The sequence below is a fragment of the Periplaneta americana genome, chromosome 4, assembly GCF_040183065.1.
Source record: "Periplaneta americana isolate PAMFEO1 chromosome 4, P.americana_PAMFEO1_priV1, whole genome shotgun sequence".
Lineage (NCBI taxonomy): Eukaryota > Metazoa > Arthropoda > Insecta > Blattodea > Blattidae > Periplaneta > Periplaneta americana.
The window spans coordinates 205,217,272-205,237,271 of NC_091120.1; the positions used below are offsets into that span (position 1 = coordinate 205,217,272).

The following is a 20,000-nucleotide window of genomic DNA, read 5'->3' on the forward strand; positions in this document are numbered from 1 at the left end:
CAGGGAGCTGTCTTACCGATCCTGATGACGTCGGGCAGGCCGGCGGCCATGTTGCCGCAGCAGAGCACGGCCACGAGCAGCGCGTGGCTGGACATGATCACTGCAGGGGGCCGAGGCCGGGGGTCCACATCTGCAACAGCAAAGCCGCAGTTAGCCGGTCACGAAGCACGGAGAGATATGGGAGGTGCCGTGTCGTAGATTGCGGCACATAAATAATAACCCAGCTCCAGGCAGGATTGTTGGGCGGCTGCAGGTTTAATACTTTGAGGAGAGCTGTCTGCAGAGGAATTCAAGGGTTGATAGCAAAAACGGGACAAGTCCAAAATATTAATTTTTCAGAAAACTATCACGTTTCTCATATACTTACTTACATACTTACTTACTTACTGGCTTTTAAGGAACCCGGAGGTTCATTGCCGCCCTCACATAAGCCCGCCATTGGTCCCTATCCTGAGCAAGATTAATCCAGTCTCTATCATCATATCCCACCACCCTCAAATCCATTTTAATATTATCTTCCCATCTACGTCTCGGCCTCCCTAAAGGTCTTTTTTCCTCCGGCCTCCCAACTAACACTCTATATGCATTTCTGGATTCGTCCATACGTGCTACATGTCCTGCCCATCTCAAACGTCTGGATTTAATGTTCCTAATTATGTCAGGTGAAGAATACAATGCGTGTAGTTCTGTGTTGTGTAACTTTCTCCATTCTCCTGTAACTTCATCCCTCTTAGCCCCAAATATTTTCCTAAGCACCTTATTCTCAAACACCCTTAATCTCTGTTCTTTTCTCAAAGTGAGAGTACAAGTTTCATAACCATAAAGAACAACCGGTAATATAACTGTTTTATAAATTCTAACTTTCAGATTTTTTGACAGCAGACTGGATGATAAAAGCTTCTCAACCGAATAATAACAGGCATTTCCCATATTTATTCTGTGTTTAATTTCCTCCCGAGTATCATTTATTTTTGTTACTGTTGCTCCAAGATATTTGAACTTCTCCACCTCTTTAAAAGATAAATTTCCAATTTTTATATTTCCATTTCGTACAATATTCTCGTCACGAGACATAATCATATACTTTGTCTTTTCGGGATTTACTTCCAAACGTTTCTCATATAATATAATAATTTGACATCTCATATACAGTATCTACCAACTTTGATAAAAGTTTCACTGTTATCTTTTATATCGTTTCTTGGGGAAAAAAAAGAAAAACATTTGAAATATAAAATTTTTCTACGAAAAGTGGATATGTACACACATTAATTGAGAAAAAGTATATGAAATCATGTTTCATTCATATTGTCAACTGTATCAACATACAAATGAATACTTTATAAGTGTTTTATTAAGTTAAAATCTTAATGTTGGAATGATTTCGTGAACAAGAAAAACAATATTGCTATGTTTGTATTTTTCTTCTTTTGAATTTGTCCTTCAGTCTTTGAATTCTTGGCACGTCAAGTATATCAAGTACCGAAAAATAATTATTCTAATAAAACGAACTATGCTCAATCAAAAAAATATTATTATCATTATTGTTATATTATTTTTGTTATTATTATTGTTATTATATGTTGTCAACCCTTCTATTGCATGGAACAGCGATGGAAGACTTACAAAACAAGCAAAATACAGCATAAGAGCGATTTAAATTCACTTTTGAATACGGACTTTGATACGAAGTTAAAATGTCAAATGTGACAATTTGTGTGGCTAAATTATGTAAATCTATAGAAAACTTTTAATGTTCTTAACAGGGGCGTATTTTGCGGGGTACCGGGGCTACCGGCGGTAGCCCAAGGAAATTACAAAAGAAAAAGTTTATAATATAACATAATGTAATAATTTTGTATTATTAGTTTTACCATAGTAATTAAAATTAAAGTAATTGTTAGATATATTTTGTGTAATAATAGGGTCAGCGGTAGCCCAAACCCTTTAACCAGTATACGCCACTGGTTCTTAATAGGTCCATTTCAAATTCATTTTTATGAGGTTCAGAAGATTGTAACAGAAATTCTGAAGGCCTCTCTTCAAATTCTACACTATCATCTATATGTTAACACGTAAGTTTTTGTTTTAGAGTACAAATCGAATAATTATTTTGCTCGTTTCATTTCCCTTTATCTTTTATGTTTGTTAATTCCAGATCCCAGTGGTCAACCTCACTTGAGGACGGATGATTTGAAATAAATCTTAGTAGTGTAAAAAGCGAAATGTTTCACTTTCAGAATCTGTAGTTGAACTTCTTTCTATTTGTCTTCATTTGCGGACATTGCAGTTATGTTAATAAAATGGCGGAGCTTCCCCCGAACTCTCTCTAGCGTTTTAATGTAGCTACTGAATTCAAACATTTCGCTTCTGTAAGAAATGGAGAAGCTAAAATTTGTGAAAGAAAAAAGAAAACAAACTCCAGAAAGTTTTATTCATAGCGTGTGATTATGTAACCATTGTTTATTTTCAAACAAAAGAAGATGATATAACAGCTGCTAATTAAAATCCGTACAAGCATCCCTTCCTTGTAACTTTAGTCTGTATACCACCATTTTTATAATCCTGTGTATTCGAGAAATTGTTTTCATCAGAGTTTAGGATTATTCAAATGCAGTTTCAATTGTACAGTAAAATGGTTTAAAAGTTAAACTTGAACATATACGTAAATATTAGAGATTCTTAAGGGACTGAGAGGAACTTGCGGATGTAGAGGTAAAACTGGAGCAGGCACGAACCCGAATCCTTGGCGTATCAAGGTCAGCTGCAAATGCGATCCCGCCCGCGTCATTTTATCGTTTTGATTAGTTGTAATTGCAAACAATAGCCTATTTTCTCAGTTATTACTGTTTGAAAATTCGTAACGTTGTTCTTTTTTTTTACTATTTTTTGTTACTGTCTTCATAACCTTCGGAATTGTAGATGCGGCGTATGCCATAGATTGAACCCCACAATTTCAGGAGAGGCTCGCGACAGGAACAGTTCGGTTGTGCCGCATTAGCTGTCCTCTCATGCAGTGCCAGAGTGATGCTTACCTGGATTTATTTTCGCGTATACATTCCAGATCAAATCAAGAAGTTGCCTTCGTCCTCCTTTTACACATCTTGCATATACGAAAGTTAAGTTTGGTTAGTTTAGGTTTTTATTAACCAAATCCGCGCATGCACAGTTATCATCTCGCAGCCAAATTGTTTCTGTCGCGAGCCGCACGTGGCATTTCTAGTATCCATGGTAGTAAAATGGTAACTGCGCTGTCCGTAATGGAATTCTGTTGCATTTTCATTGCATGTCTTTATAGTAATATGCGTTACAAGAGCGGTATGTTGACGTTTTCATGGTCGAGGAAAAGATTGAAAAAGCGAAACGTAGTTGAGCTTTTTTAATTTCCGAGAACATGAAAACAAATATACCGCTCGTGTATCGTACATTATTTTGTGCGAAGATCGTTTATTACATACCTGAAAGACGAATTTCTAATTAGTTGCAATGAAATCTCCATCTTGGTTTCTGTTTAATGACGGCAACTTCGGAACACCAAAATATCTTTCTTCAACATTGTTGCTATAAAATGTTTTCTGTGTTTACTGTATTCCAGCAGGCCGTCATATACGTCTGTCTTTTTTTTCCCCCAGTCTATAAATGCGAACTTAAAACAAACGATAAGGTTATGTAATGATTTATTTTTAATTTTAATATTTTAACAATATTATTTATATAACATATTTTAGTAATAACATCGGCATGTGGAATCTTGTTGATTTTTTCACGGCTTCCTTAATGTTACTTCTATCAGGAATGCAGTAACTTTAGTGGAGTAGTAGACTTTACTTAATTTTTGCAAATATTTAAAAACAATAATTAACATTGAAATTTAGGTGAAATTGCAGTGGTAAGTTTCCAATTTATAATTATTACTATGTTAAACGTCTCTAAAAATAATATGTTAAAAGCCTAAAGCAGTAAAATGAATGTCGCGCTTAAGCGGTAAGAAGAGGGAAATTGTTATGTGTGTTACGTTGGGAATACTGAATGTGGTATTTCACACTTACCGCATATTGGTTCCGTGCGGAAAACAAGCAAATACCCACGATCTCGCACAAAAATATTTACCTATAGCTGTTGCATACATGTTTTCATAATAATAATAATAATAATAATAATAATAATAATAATAATAATAATAATAATAATAATAATAATAATAATTTATTATTATTATTATTATTATTATTATTATTATTATTATTATTATTATTATACACAATTCAAATTAGTGATATGTTCAATCTAACGTACAGTAAATACGAAATTTCCCTCGATACAGGAATAAATAGTTCAAATTCTTGTCAATTCGAATAGTTCTAGTATTAAATTTAAAAAGTTATGTATGGATTTTATAAAAATTGAAAAATTGTAAATTTCAGTTTATATATTCTTATTGCGTAGTAGACATAAGACAAATATTGTATTATACTTCTGAATTTCAATTCAGAAATCCGCCCCTGAGCACGAGTTATACTCTTTCAGGAGCAAGCTAAAGTTTTTCTGTATATATTATACTTTGTGTTACAATTATTGCTTACTTACAAATGGCTTTTAAGAAACCGAAGGTTCATTGCCGCCCTCACATAAGCCCGCCAGCGGTCCCTATCCTGTGCAAGATTAATCCAGTCTCCATCATCATACCCCACCTCCCTCAAATCCATTTTAATATTATCCTCCCATCTACGTCTCGGCCTCCCTAAAGGTTTTTTTCCCTCCGGTCTCCCAAGTAACACTCTATATGCATTTCTGGATTCGCCCATACGTGCTACATGCCCTGCCCATCTCAAACGTCTGGATTTAATGTTCCTAATTATGTCAGGTGAAGAATACAATGCGTGCAGTTCTGTGTTGTGTAACTTTCTCCATTCTCCTGTAACTTCATCCCTCTTAGCCCCAAATATTTTCCTAAGCACCTTATTCTCAAACACCCTTAGCCTATGTTCCTCTGTCAGAGTGAGAGTCCAAGTTTCACAGTCATACAGAAGAACCGGTAATATAACTGTTTTATAAATTCTAACTTTCAGATTTTTGGACAGCAGACTGGATGATAAGAGCTTCTCAACCGAATAATAACAGGCATTTCCCATATTTATTCTGTGTTTAATTTCCTCCCGAGTGTCATTTATATTTGTTACTGTTGCTCCAAGATATTTGAATTTTTCCACCTCTTGGAAGGATAAATGTCCAATTTTTATATTTCCATTTCGTACAATATTCTGGTCACGAGACATAATCATATACTTTGTCTTTTCGGGATTTACTTCCAATTATTAGCAAAATAAATAAATAAACGTCCAGCGGTTAGGATATTAGCTCTTAGATCGAAGGTTCGCTGGTTCAAGTCACGCACAAAGTGATAAATTTTTCAGGGACGAAAAAAATCCGTAAGTTGTGAGTCCCGTGTCTTAGATTTATGGCACTTTAAAGAACTAGAAGGCTACAGGCAAAATATATCTGCAATTTATCGACATGTCAGAGTCTGGACTGGAGAGATAGCATGTGATGGCCTCACCCTCCTATGGAAATTAACCAGAAGAGGCCGCATACAGGAGAAAACACTGCGGGACAATACCTCAGGACAGTTGAAAACAAAACCAAGCATTAACGGAATGCACAGACCGACTACCAGCAAAACGAGGCTAAGAGGAACTTGTGGATGTAGAGGTAAACTGGAGCAGGCATGAATCCGAATTGCTTGACATATCAAGGTCAGCTACAAACACGATCCCGCCCTCGTCATCCCCCTACCGAGCTCCATCAGTCGTTGGCTGTCACTCCAACCCTCGTCGGCTCTTCGTCTCGCGTTTCCATGGTAATCAATCCCCGTACCGTGTTGCATTGCATTGGCCATATGGAAAACGTACACAACAATGAAAACACGCATTTTAATGGTGCGTGGAGACGTCTGGCTGTGTGAGGTAAGTGAGCCGTGAATGATACATGTAGAAGGACTTAAACGAGGTGAAATTTTTAAAGAGAACAAAATGTATTAGGACGAATAAAAGGGCGCCTTGTTAAGGTATTGACAATTTTATTGCTGTTCGTATATGCGAAAATCACGTGCTTAGAGCGCATGACTGGAAAACAATGTAAACTGCAATCAATGTCCGTGTAGATAGCGATGTCCTGAATAACAATATAGCGCAACAGCTGTAGATGCAACCGAAAGGGTGAAACATTGTAATAACTAGGGACCGTTTTTCGTCCTACGACACTTACTTACCTACTTACTTACAAATGGCTTTTAAGGAACCCGGAGGTTCATTGCCGCCCTCACATAAGCCCGCCATCGGTTCCTATCCTGTGCAAGATTAATCCAGTCTCTATCATCATATCCCACCTCCCTCAAATCCATTTTAATATTATCCTCCCATATACGTCTCGGCCTCCCTAAAGGTCTTTTTCCCTCCGGTCTCCCAACTATATGCATTTCTGGATTCACCCATACGTGCTACATGCCCTGCCCATCTCAAACGTCTGGATTTAATGTTCCTAATTATGTCAGGTGAAGAATACAATGCGTGCAGTTCTGTGTTGTGTAACTTTCTCCATTCTCCTGTAACTTCATCCCTCTTAGCCCCAAATATTTTCCTAAGCACCTTATTCTCAAACACCCTTAACCTATGTTCCTCTCTCAAAGTGAGAGTCCAAGTTTCACAACCATACAGAACAACCGGTAATATAACTGTTTTATAAATTCTAACTTTCAGATTTTTTGACAACAGACTGGATGATAAAAGCTTCTCAACCGAATAATAACACGCATTTCCCATATGTCCCACGACACTGCAAGGTTAAATATTGCTGAAGTTTTTGATTGAACTACGCGCATGCATATGCAAGTAAAATACTTGAATGGCAGCTCACGCGACTCCTATTTGGTCAAGTTGGGCAGAACAAAACATGTACTGTTTTAATAGTAATTACATTAATATTTACAATTTAAATTATTTGCGTCCACACTTGGTGGAGTAACGGCTAGCGCGTATGGCAGCGAAACCAGGTGGCCCGGGTTCGATTCCCGGTTGGGGCAAGTTAAGACTGGTTCACAATAAACCGGGAACGGAAACGACAACGATAACGAGAACGGAAATAATGTTAAAATAAATGTATTTAAATGTGAGCATTCATAATAGTTAATTGTGAATGCCCACATTTAAATACATTTATTTTTACAATATTTCAGTTCGCGTTATCGTTGTCGTTTCCGTTTCCGGTTTATTGTGAACCAGCCTTTACCTGGTTGAGGTTTTTTCCGGGGTTTTCCCTCAACCCAATGTGAGCAAATGCTGGGTAACTTTCGGTGCTGGACCCCGGACTCATTTCACCGGCATTATCACATTCATCTCATTCAGACGCTAAATAATCTAAAATGTTGATACAGCGTCGTAAAATAACCTACTAAATTATTTGCACTCTGTACACTAGAAGTCCACACCTGTGGAGTAACGGTCAGCGCGTCTGGCCGCGAAACCGGGTGGCCCGGGTTCGAATCCCGGTTGGGGCAAGTTATCTGGTTGAGGTTTTTTCCGGGGTTTTCCCTCAACCCAATACGAGCAAATGCTAGGTAAGTTTCGGTGCTGGACCCCGGACTCATTTCACCGGCATTATCACCTTCATCTCATTCAGACGCTAAATAATCTAAAATGTTGATACAGCGACGTAAAATAACCTACTAAATTATTTGCACTCTGTACACTAGAATACGATATTTTTACTATTCACATCATGATAAAGAATGTAGGCCTACATTGATCAAACACTACTTACACTATTATGTACAGTCTTGTGTATTGTAATGCAAGGTATTTTATTTCATAATACTGTGGGCTAGCCTACTTATTTTGTAAATAGTGTATACAGTATAATATGTTTGGTCAATGTAAGCTTACATTCTTTATGATCGTGTAGATAGTAAAAACAGCGTATTTTAATTTAGGCTACAGACATTGACTACTTCAAAAGTCGATTGTCAAAAAACTGCTTTTCGTCTCTAGATTATGATTTATCTTCAAATATTCCTTTCGTAGAATATGATTTTTATTTTTAATATATATATATATATATATATATATATATATATATCACTTTTCCGACAGTCGATAACGGGTGGTCCTACAGCTTGGGGGTTGGGCGAAGGGCTAACAACCCATCACCGTAGAAAACAGCTTGTTACGAAACCCCAAAATAACCCTCGGAACGGGACTGATTCTCTGGCACGACCACAGCAAGAGATGGGCAGGTCATGTAGCACGTATGGGCAAATCCAGAAATGCATATAGAGTGTTAGTTGGGAGACCAGAGGAAAAAGACCTCTGGGGAGGCCGAGACGGAGATGGGAGGATAATATTAAAATGGATTTGAGGGAGGTGGGATATGATGATAGAGACTGGATTAATCTTGCTCGGGATAGGGACCAATGGCGGGCTTATGTGAGGGCGGCAATGAACCTCCAGGTTCCTTAAAAGCCATTTGTAAGTAGGTCTAAGTATGTTACCCATTCCTTTGGTACAAATTATTTAATTTAATACTAAATTGCAATTCTTTAAGTCTTAGAATTATATGTATCTAAACACATGTACATTTTGCTCTTATTATTATTATTATTATTATTATTATTATTATTATTATTATTATTATTATTATTATTATTATTATTATTATTAAAAATATGAACTATTGAAACGTTAAACGAACATTTAACATTACTATCAGAACTACCGCTCTTAAAATGAGTTTAAAATCTACAATGCACAATATTTAACCTCTGCACTACAGAACTGTCAAAACAACTTTTCAATATATGTCACAACTTAAATTCAATAATAAATTATGTCGGCTTCATTTTATTACAAGGTTGGTACTAGGCGGTAGGTCTCTGTGTATAATAAATATAGCGTTGTTATAATTCAACATCAAGCACAGGGATTGTATTGAAAGAGGGGTAGAAAGATTACGCCTTATGTCGATGTAGGGTTTGTTACTCTGACATTAAAAAATTAGAGAAAAGAAAATTATTACGGATATAAAAATACTCTAATCTAAATATGTATTATTTTTATTAAAGTTCAAGAGGCGGGGTTTAAACCGGTAACCCCTCCTTGCGTACGCCCCTGACCCTATGTATTATACATGAGGTTTTTCAATCTTGCACATACTGATAACTTATATACTGTAAGTCAGGCATGTCAATTGATGCTCACAGGAGCAAGCGCGCGCTTTAGAGCCCAGGAGAGCCTGAGCGCTTTACAGCGGAAAGGAAAGAGACAGACGAAAGAGGTGGTATATGCCGCTTGGTCGAGCTATATTCAGGGATGGCCAGCACTGATTCAATGGATAAAGGGAAGAGAACTTATTAAAACTGTATCCATGGTAATTTTTAGATTTGCCTGAGAAGTATAAGTGCATTATAAGAATGTAAGTTTTAATTTTAATGCTCATGTTTCACAAGTTTGATTTTTTTATTCAAATGAAATATTTTCTCAACTTTTCATATAGAAAAGTGAAATTTTCAGGTATAGGCATATTTATTTAGTAGCCTTACAGAATGCTTTCGTATTACTGAAGTTAGTGTATTGAAAATTTTGAAAATATTCGCATGCAAATTGTTTGTAAGAAAATGAATTAACAAAGCAACTACTGTTACATCATAAGCAAAAGATACGTGCCCATGTGTTGTAAAAATGTCAGCTCTATAGCTTCAGCAGATTTCGAGAAAATAATTTGATATTCTGATGATAGGAAGTTGCTTACAAATATCACCTTAAAAGCATAATGCGATGAGTTTTGTTATGTAATATTAGTTACACTTAAAACAGATACAGTACCTACTGTAGGTAACTTTGCTTTGTACTGTAATATTGTTTTGATTAGTTTATTGATTACTTTTATAAGGCTAAAGATACCATCAATACAAATTCCAACTTATCATGTTATACTCAATCTCTTTTTTTGGGGGGGATATCACTTTCCTCATGATTGATGTATTTCATCCATTTAGTATGTGAATATTCCTTCTTAACTCTCTATTATGTTATTAAGATTTAAAACACAAGTGCAATATTAAGAAATCAGTGTTAGTACTTTTGTTTTACAGACAATATAGATAATATCAAACAGAAAGAAGCCATATAAAAATAACGACATAAAATTTCACGTTCCGTTTGAAGTTTGTGCACCACTGTTTTCTTAATCCAACAGGCTGCTTAGTCATATACACAACCCTTCCTCTTTCCATACTTAGCGCTTCTGCCCGCGCACGACGTCAAGGTCAGAAAAATGCGCTTGCTTTGACATCACTGCTGTAAGTGAAAGTTACGGTTTACTCCTGCACAGTAACGTGGAAGTTCCCATAATCCCTCGGGATCAACAAAAGGGTTCTATCGTTTGGGTTCGTCTGACTGATTGCTTTGAGAGTAAGTACTTTCTATTTAGAATGTGCGTGTTCCTAAGAAAATGTAGGTGATATCGCAAAACGGATATAATATATGAAATCAGAGCATTGAAATGCATTGGAATCAGTTTTATTTGAAGGAAAATTTCATAGTCGAACCGTGTGGCTGTTATTAAAAGCAATCAGTCCAGCTTCCACGCAGCTAACCGCACGAGTTTGAAATTTTCGCGATCTGCAGACATGCAGCGGACGATCAGCTGATCACAGAACACATCGCTATCTGGCCTGACTGCGTCCGTAGACAGGCGAACTACAGCCTGTTTCATAATGATGTGCTTAGCAGAGCTGTAAACATAATATTAGCTGCTTCATTTTTTTCTTTTTCTACTCCCATACTCAAATTTACTTATTTACTTAGTGTTATCTGTATCTAAATGAAATTAATTTCGATTCAGATATTCATTCGGATACATATTAATTTATTTAGAAAATGTTTTGGATTTCTTCCCTCTATATCTCTTTGATTTACATTTTAACAGGGCATACAATTTTCTATATTGCGATAACCAATTCGATTTTGGTGTTCGGTGTAGACTTTAGTGTCATAATGTTACACGGGAATTTTACTTGAAGCAAGTACAGAGATAGGTTTGAAAGTAAATCCCGAAAAGACAAAGTATATGATTTTGTCTCGTGATGAGAATATAGTACGAAATGGAAATATAAAAATTGGAAATTTATCTTTTGAAGAGGTGGAGAAGTTCAAATACCTGGGAGCAACAGTAACAAATATAAATGACACTCGGGAGGAAATTAAACACAGAATAAATATGAGAAATGCCTGTTATTATTCGGTTGAGAAGCTTTTATCATCCAGTCTGCTGTCGAAAAATCTGAAAGTTAGAATTTATAAAGCAGTTATATTACCGGTTGTTCTTTATGGTTGTGAAACTTGGATTTTCATTTTGAGATGGGAACAGAGATTAAGGGTGTTCGAAAATAAGATGCTTAGGAAAATATTTGGGGCTAAGAGGGATGAAGTCATAGGAGAATGGAGAAAGTTACACAACGCAGAACTGCACGCATTGTATTCTTCACCTAACATAATTAGGAACATTAAAACCAGACATTTGAGATGGGCAGGGCATGTAGCACGTATGGGTCAATCTATAAATGGTATAGAGTGTTAATTGAAAGACCTGAAGGGAAAAGACCTTGAGGGAGGCAGACGTAGATGAGAGGATAATATTAAAATCGATTTGAGAAAGGTGGGATATAATGGTAGAGAGTGGATTAATCTTGCTTAGGATAGGGACTTCCAAAATGTCTGGTATTCTTCATTGGAAATAAATTTGAAAAATTTTAATTTGAATTATAATGAACTTAGTTTGTAGCATTTGCTGCACAAGCCACTAGTAATAATATATTTTTTGTTCGTCTGCAGTCCACGTATTGCCCATACAATTTTTCATAAACCTTTTTCCGTTGTTGAGTTAGGTAATTATTATTCACATTCATGGCTTTCTTCAGTACTTCAGGAGCTGTTCAACTCCTATATTGTCGATATCACTCATATCATACATCTTTAAATCAAATATTGATTTAAAAACCGCAAACTTGCAAAAACCAGACTGTTTTCATTTGTTTATTTCTGTAGTTATGGCGACTAGGCATGCATTATCTCTTACAGTGTTTTGTTTCCCACTATTTCATATCAGCAGTGAGATTCTGTCATTTCCGACACACGTGACCTAGTTACAAACAGATGAAGGAAGTCGGTTATTAAAAATTCCTAGCTTTGCTTTTGTCACACCAGAGAGAAATTAATATGGAAGCTAAAATTGATAACGAAGAAGGTTTACGAGTTACATTTTGAAGTTCTGGATTCATTTCCGAAGGCCGCCATCCTTACGTGGATTTTTCTTGGTTTCCCAAATCTCTTCGAGCAAAATGCCAAGATAGTAACGCTAACAAAGACCATGATCCGCTTCGTACCTATCTATAAGCCTTAACATTTTGATTGGATGATCGTTTACCTCTGTAGAGGCATCTGTTCCGTAACGCATTAAAACACCCATCTGAAGATGACAAAGATAGTAGTGGCAATCGCATGGAATACTTGGAAACTTACTTACTTACTTACTTACTGGCTGCCTTTTAAGGAACCCGGAGGTTCATTGCCGCCCTCACATAAGCCCGCCATTGGTCCTTATCCTGAGCAAGATTAATCCACTCTCTATCATCATATCCCACCTCCCTCAAATCCATTTTAATATTATCTTCCCATCTACGTCTCGGCCTCTCCAAAGGTCTTTTTCCCTCCGGCCTCCCAACTAACACTCTATATGCATGGAATACGTGGAAACGCAAGAAAAAAGTGAAGAATGGATATTTAAGAAAATAATTGTATTATTATTATTATTATTATTATTATTATTATTATTATTATTATTATTATTTATTGTTACTATTATTTTTATTATTATTATTTATTATTACTATTATTATTACTATTATTATTATCATCATTATTACTATTATTATTATTATTATTATGCAATAAGTGAAAATCTATTTCATCCGAAGGAATAGGGCTAAATGTTTACAATCATCTACAAAATTGAAATTACAATATGAATATAAACTGATCAGGAAGAGGAAAATAAATTGGCTGGGTCACTGGTTGAAAAGAAATTGCCTACTGAAGGATGCACTGGAAGGAATGGTGAACGGTAGAAGAGATCGGGGCAGAAGAAGATATCAGATGATAGACGACATGAAGATATTATATGGATCATATGGGGTTACAAAGAGGAAAAGCAGAAAATATGAAAGACTGGAGAATGCTGTGTTTGCAGTGAAAGACCAGCTCTTGGGCAGAACACAGACAGACAGTCTTAGCGCGGGCTTCCGGTGGAAGATCAGCGAACTAACGTTTTTCGTATTCATAAACCAGTGTTAGCGATGTGATATGATATGAATCCTGTACAAGTAACCAGTCGATAGCCGGGGCTAGTTTAGCACGCTCGTAGCGCAGGCTAGCGGAATGTCTGTGAATAGCACCCGAAAATACTACACAAATGCTAAAATGTAATAAGATGAAAGTTTTATCATTCGATCAAATGGATTACGAAAATGAACTGAATACTATGAAATACTTAACTCAAGAAAATGGATACAACCAGGAAATAATCGATATAATAGAGATAGTAAGTAAATCCAAGCATAAACATAATAAACAAACAAACTTAGACATAAAAACAAAATAAAATCAATTCATACGCTAACATATCACAATAACAACATTGCCTCATCATTTAGAAACTTGAATTACAATGTAACCTAGGAAACGCGAAACAGAAGTATTTAAACAGTAGAGAAAAACAAACAAACAAATGCAACTTAACAGGCCTGTACAAAATCAAATGTGATAATTGCTCCGATTTTTTTAAAATAGTAGTAGTAATAATAATAATAATAATAATAATAATAATAATAATAGTAATAATAATAATAATAATGATTTATTTAACCTGGCAGAGTTAAGGCCATACGGCCTTCTCTAACACTCAACCAGGAGTAAAACTGCGTTACAAAAACACTACAAATTTACAAAGTACAGTACAATTTTACACACAAAACTGAATAAGATAATAATAATAAAATGTAAACAACAAGTAAGAAGAAATCAGACATAATATATAACATACAGAAAGAAAGAAAAAAGTATAATAAAATGTGAACAGCAGGTCAAAATAAATGAGACATACAAAGTATAAAAAAATAAGAAAATTATTGATGATAATAATAATAATAATAACAATAATAATAATAATAATGATAAAAAAATAAGAATAGTAATAGTAATAATAATAATATAATAATAATAATAATAATAATAATAATAAATAATAAATAATAAAAATAATAATGATGATGATAAAATAATAATAATAATAATAATAATAATAATAATAATATTAATAGTAGTAATAAAATAGTGCAGTACAAAGCATACAATGAATATACAATATTTTTAGGTACACATAGTAAGGAAAATTATGATTATATATAGCTCAACTTATCACATTATAGATATACCATTATCGGATAATATGAAAACAAAAATATAAAATAAGTTAAATATCACTAGAACATAAAAAAATGTGAATACGTGGAAACATGCAATACAACACTTGTCATAATAGTAAGTTAGTTTGGCAACTCGTCATAAGATAATTTTCTAACTTGGATTTGAAAGATTTCAATGTTCGGCAGCCCTTGACTTCAGGCGGCAGAGAGTTCCAGTGACGAGAGGTAGCAACAGTGAAAGATGAGGAATACAGAGATGATGTGTGAAGTGGAATTTCTAGCGTGTTATCGCGTTGTGATCGAGTATTAATATTATGATAGCGAGAGAGAGTATGAAAACGAGCGAATAAATAATAGGGGGATGAAGTGTGCATAATTCGATATAGGAGAGAAAGTGAGTGCAGATTTCTCCTCTCATGTAACCTAAGCCATGATAACTTCTCGAAAGAAGGTGAGATATGATCGTAGTAGAAACATGCCGATCATTTAAGGCCAAATAAAACGAACACACTACATCAATTATAAACTGACTTATGCAGGACGTAATGTTATCCACGTCAACCATAATTGTATAAAAAAATTGGCAGTGCCCTGTGTTGTGAATGCAAACGAAATTCAGACGATAGGCGAAGAGAATATGGGTAGATTAAAGGAAGACGAAATGAGATTTTCTTTTAAATCTCTGACGGGAGTTACAAGAAATGATTAACTAAGAATGGAAGACATATATCAGTTGATACGATTTATTTTAAATGATGAAAAATAGACAGCTATGAGAAACGATGTCCTGGCCATGTACAAATATCTACTGGAAGAGTACAATGCTATAAGAAGAAGAAGAAGAAGAAGAAGAAGAAGAAGAAGAAGAAGAAGAAGAAGAAGAAGAAGAAGAACGTGATAATGTTAACCTTGATGTTAGCTCTATCACACCGTCAAGACAATATTAGGCTACATCAATGATGTCAACTGATGCCCATAGGAGCAAGCGCGCGCTTTAGAGCCCAGGAGAGCCTGAGCGCTTTACAGCGGAAAGGAAAGAGACAGACGAAAGAGATAGTATATGCCGCTTGGTCGAGCTATATTCAGGGATGGCCAGCACTGATTCAATAGATAAAGGAAGAGAACTTATTAAAACTGTATCCATGGTAATTTTTAGATTTGTCTGAGAAGTATAAGTGCATTATAAGAATGTAAGTTTTAATTTTAATGCCAATTTTTCACAAGTTTGTTTTTTTTATTCAAAAGGAATATTTTCTCAACTTTTTAACAGAAAAGTGAAATTTTCAGATATGTTTGTTTAGTAGCCTTACAGGCAATAAAACAATGTTTTCGTAAATTTAATATATCGTAAATACGTATTACTGAAGATCACCATCATCATCATCCTTCACGAGTTAGGCCTCTGTAGACCTGTTTCGGCCCCATCTAGCAGTCTTCTTAAAGGTCTTCCTGGTCGACGATGTCCTCTAGGTTTATATTGCATCATAATTTTTGGGATTCTTGAATTTTCCATTCTTCTTACATGATCTAGCCAATTGAATTTGTATCTGCTGATTTTTTCTTCTACTGACTCTACTTCTAATTGTTCTAAAATTTCTTCATTACTTTTTCGGTCTAAAAGAGTATATCCCGCTGTTCTCCTGAAAAATTTCATTTCCGTTGCTTTGATTCTGTTCATGTCTTTTTTCTTTAATGTCCAAATCTCGCTTCCGTATAGAAGGGTGGGTAATGCTAGTGTATTATATATTTATTCTTGTAGATTTTTGTACTAATTTAGCTTTTAATGTATTCTTTATTATTCCTAGAATTTGTGTAAATTTGGTAATTTTCTTGTTCACATCTTTTTCATTTTGATAAGATATTTCACAACCCAGATAATTGAAATTTTGCACTTGTTCGAGGCATTGGTTATTGTGTATACTGAAGATAGTGTATTAAAATGTTTGAAAATATTCGCATGGAAAATGTTTGTAAGGAAATGAATTAACGAAACAATTACTGTTACATCACAAACAAAAGGTATGTGCCTATGTGTTGGTAATAGCTTCGGCAGATTTCGAGATAATTTAATATTCTGACAACAGGAAGTTGCGCACCAATATCACCTAAAAGCATAATGCGATAAGAGTTTTATTATGTAACATTAGTTACAGTTAAAACATATATCTAGACAACTTTGCTTTGTACTATAATATTGTTGTGATTACTTTTATAAGGCTAAAGATACCATCAATATCAATTTCAACTTATCATGTCATATTCAGTGTCTTTCTTTGGGATAACACTTTCGTTATGTTTAATTCACTTAGTACAGTATAGTTGTAGTTATTATGAAATTTGTGTGAATATTCCTTCTTTACTCTTTATTATATTACTAGCCGTACCCGTGCGCTCCGCTGCACCCGTTAGAAATAAATATAAAGTAATTACATAATTAAAATAGGACGTTTGATCCAGGGAACATTCGTGTTTGTTAGAAGGATAAATCGTTTAATATGTTACTTAATTTAAATTATATTTAAATAATTAAAATGCGGTTATTTTGGTCCAGAGAGCAATCATTTGGTGCAATGACAATTCCTTTCACATGTTTCTTAATTGTTATTACATGCTACCATAGTTTAATGAAGATTGACATATCATTTAGTTTTAATGTGTATACTTTATATTACTTGCTATATGTTTCAGAAGTTACTGTAATAACATTGTAGAATTATGTCCATCTAGAGAAACTACACTTTCCAATGGTGAAATAATAATTAAACAATTAATTAGCTTCCGATATTACTTCATACAAACACAGAAACATTCTCTGTAGGCTATGTTTAATAGCTTTCGATTATTGTTGTCCAAGGCCCCTTATAGACGAAGTCATTTGTTTTTATTTCAGTACAGCGCCTTAGATGGCGTTGTTATTGTAATTTTAAAACTCATTTATCTCATTAAATATCAGTCCTATCAAAATTTTGTATAGAATAAAACTTATCGGAAATTATTTTTAAAGAAACGTTTGTTATGTAATATTTTTCATGAAAATTAATAATAAGGGAGATATTTCGATTTATTTAATTCAAGCCCCCTTAAAACCCCCCTTTTAAATAAAATATTTTGAATGCCATATAGCCTAAAATCTAAGTTACAATGAACTTAATTTATATTCCAATTTTCATCAAAATCGGTTCAGCCATTATCGCGTGAAAAGGTAACAAACATCCAGACGACAGACAGACAGACATACAAACAAAAATTTCAAAAAAGCGATTTTCGGTTTTAGGATGGTTAATTATACATGTTAACACCAATTATTTTTGGAAAATCGAAAATTACCAGAAAAAATTTGGCTACAGATTTGTTATTAGTATAGATTAACATTTAAAACACAACTGCAATATTATGCTAAGAAATAGGCGTTAGCACTTTTGTTTTACAGACAATATAGATAATATCAAACAGAAAGAAGCCATATAAAAATAACGACATAAAATTTCACGTTCCGTTTGAAGTTTGTGCACCACTGTTTTCTTAATCCAACAGGCTCCTTATTCCTCCTAGCATACCTAGCGCTTAATGCCCGCGCACGACGTCAAGGTCAGAAAAATGCGCTTGCTTTGACATCACTGGGCTACATAATGCAGACAGATGGTGTTCGTAGTTCGTGCAAATGCTGTAGGAAGGCGCAACAGATCAATGTGCGGAGAGGACTTCAACAACAACGACGGCGTGGCTATAGAATCTCTATGGTTACGAATAAAAGACAGCAGCTTGTTCAAGTTGAGAAGGTACTGCCTATCTAGATAATGTCAGTTTCATGAAGTTAGGTTGCACGTTATAAAAAACTGTTACAGATATCTAAAGAAGATTTTCAGGGAATATTTCCACTGGGCTGCAAGAGAAATGCCTATACGAAATTAAATTATTTTCCGAAGACTTTAGCAAACATGGCGAGGAGTGGAAAGCTATTTTCCTGAGATTACTTACATACTCACTTACAAATGGCTTTTAAGGTTCATTGCCGCCCTCACATAAGCCCGCCATTGGTCCCTATCCTGTGCAATATTAATCCAGTCTCTATCATCCTTAAGGAGAGGATTTCTATGTAATTAAATATTATTTTTGCGTGTGATAAAACACAATTAACGAAGTTAAAAATTCCGAACATTAATTTTCAAGTTAAAAACCCGAATTTTATTTCACATAAAAACACATATTTTCACAAAAAAAATATGTAAATACATCTTTTCAGGAAATCTATTATAAACACATAAATCTTGGAGTTTTTTTACGTAAATAATTTTTTACAAGAACTTTTAAATATTTTAAAACTAAATCAATTATATCACTCAGAAGTACGTTATCTTTTTAAGAATTCTTGGTTGCTTCGTGTTTCTAAGCGCTGTGTGGTGTATCCGTGATCCATTTTCGTAATAGTATCGCCTCAAGTTCTGAGAACTGCTAGGCAGCATATCAGTGTTATTATTAGAGAATAAATTAACATGGACAAGGAGGAGAGATCTTGCAACACATAATTAGGAATGTTTATTGTTGCTGAAGATGATTTCATTCGACGCTTTGTTTGTGAAACACAACAGATAAGAGCTCGGGTATGAACATTATTTAATTTAAACAAATCTCTCGCCTCTCGCTCATGTCTATCAAGTAAGGCAATACGTCTTGTTGTGATTCCCTGTTATCGGGCTTCATCAATCGATATCCTTCAAGATATACTGACAGATGGTTGTTTAAAAAAAAGATTTGGCTTTCCTATTAGCAAATCTAAGCTTTTTGTGTGACACCATAAAAAACTCGAAACATCCAAAAACCTGTTGTCAGAAACAGGGAGGTGCGTGCCGTGGAAATTAAACTAGACTCGCTACCAGGTTCAGAAGCACAATTACTAAGGGACAAATTCCAGAATGTGTTTGGGAAAAAACAGTGGATATAAAAAAATGTGTAAAGTTGCTCAAGTATTGGAGGGTGTGCCTGTAGGTGAAATTGACAGTGTATGTGTTTGTGACATTCCTCTCTTTAACTATGCACGTCTGACGTCCTGTGATGTGGAAAGATCGTTTTCACAGTATAAGTCGTTGTTCAGAGATAATCGGCATTCATTTGTGATGGCGAACTTGGAGATGACCTTTGTTGTTCACTGCAATTCTCGGCCAACTACTAGCACTCAAGTTAGGTTGGTGAGTACCTAGTAACATTTTTTTTCCAAGCTAAGTAAGGTATTTTTGTCATAGGCCTATTTAAAATATATATATATATATATATATATATATATATATATATATATATATTTATTTTAACAAATATTTTCGTACTTTTTAGCACATAAAAATAAATATATTTACATTTTTTAGCACATAAAAATCCGCTCCCTAATCATCATATCCCACCTCCCTCAAAATATTATCCTCCCATCTACGTCTCGGCCTCCCCAAAGGTCTTTTTCCCTCCGGCCTCCCAACTA

General features: G+C 34.8%; 1 protein-coding gene across 1 annotated transcript in view; it reads right to left on the reverse strand.

Moving 5' to 3' along the window:
• Positions 1-20,000, reverse strand: part of LOC138698681 (glutamate receptor ionotropic, kainate 1-like) — a 139,253-nt gene that overhangs the window by 117,148 nt on the left and 2,105 nt on the right. Inside the window, 1 exon segment of the mRNA XM_069824851.1 lies at positions 17-130. Within this exon segment, the coding sequence (XP_069680952.1) occupies positions 17-130 (114 nt within the window).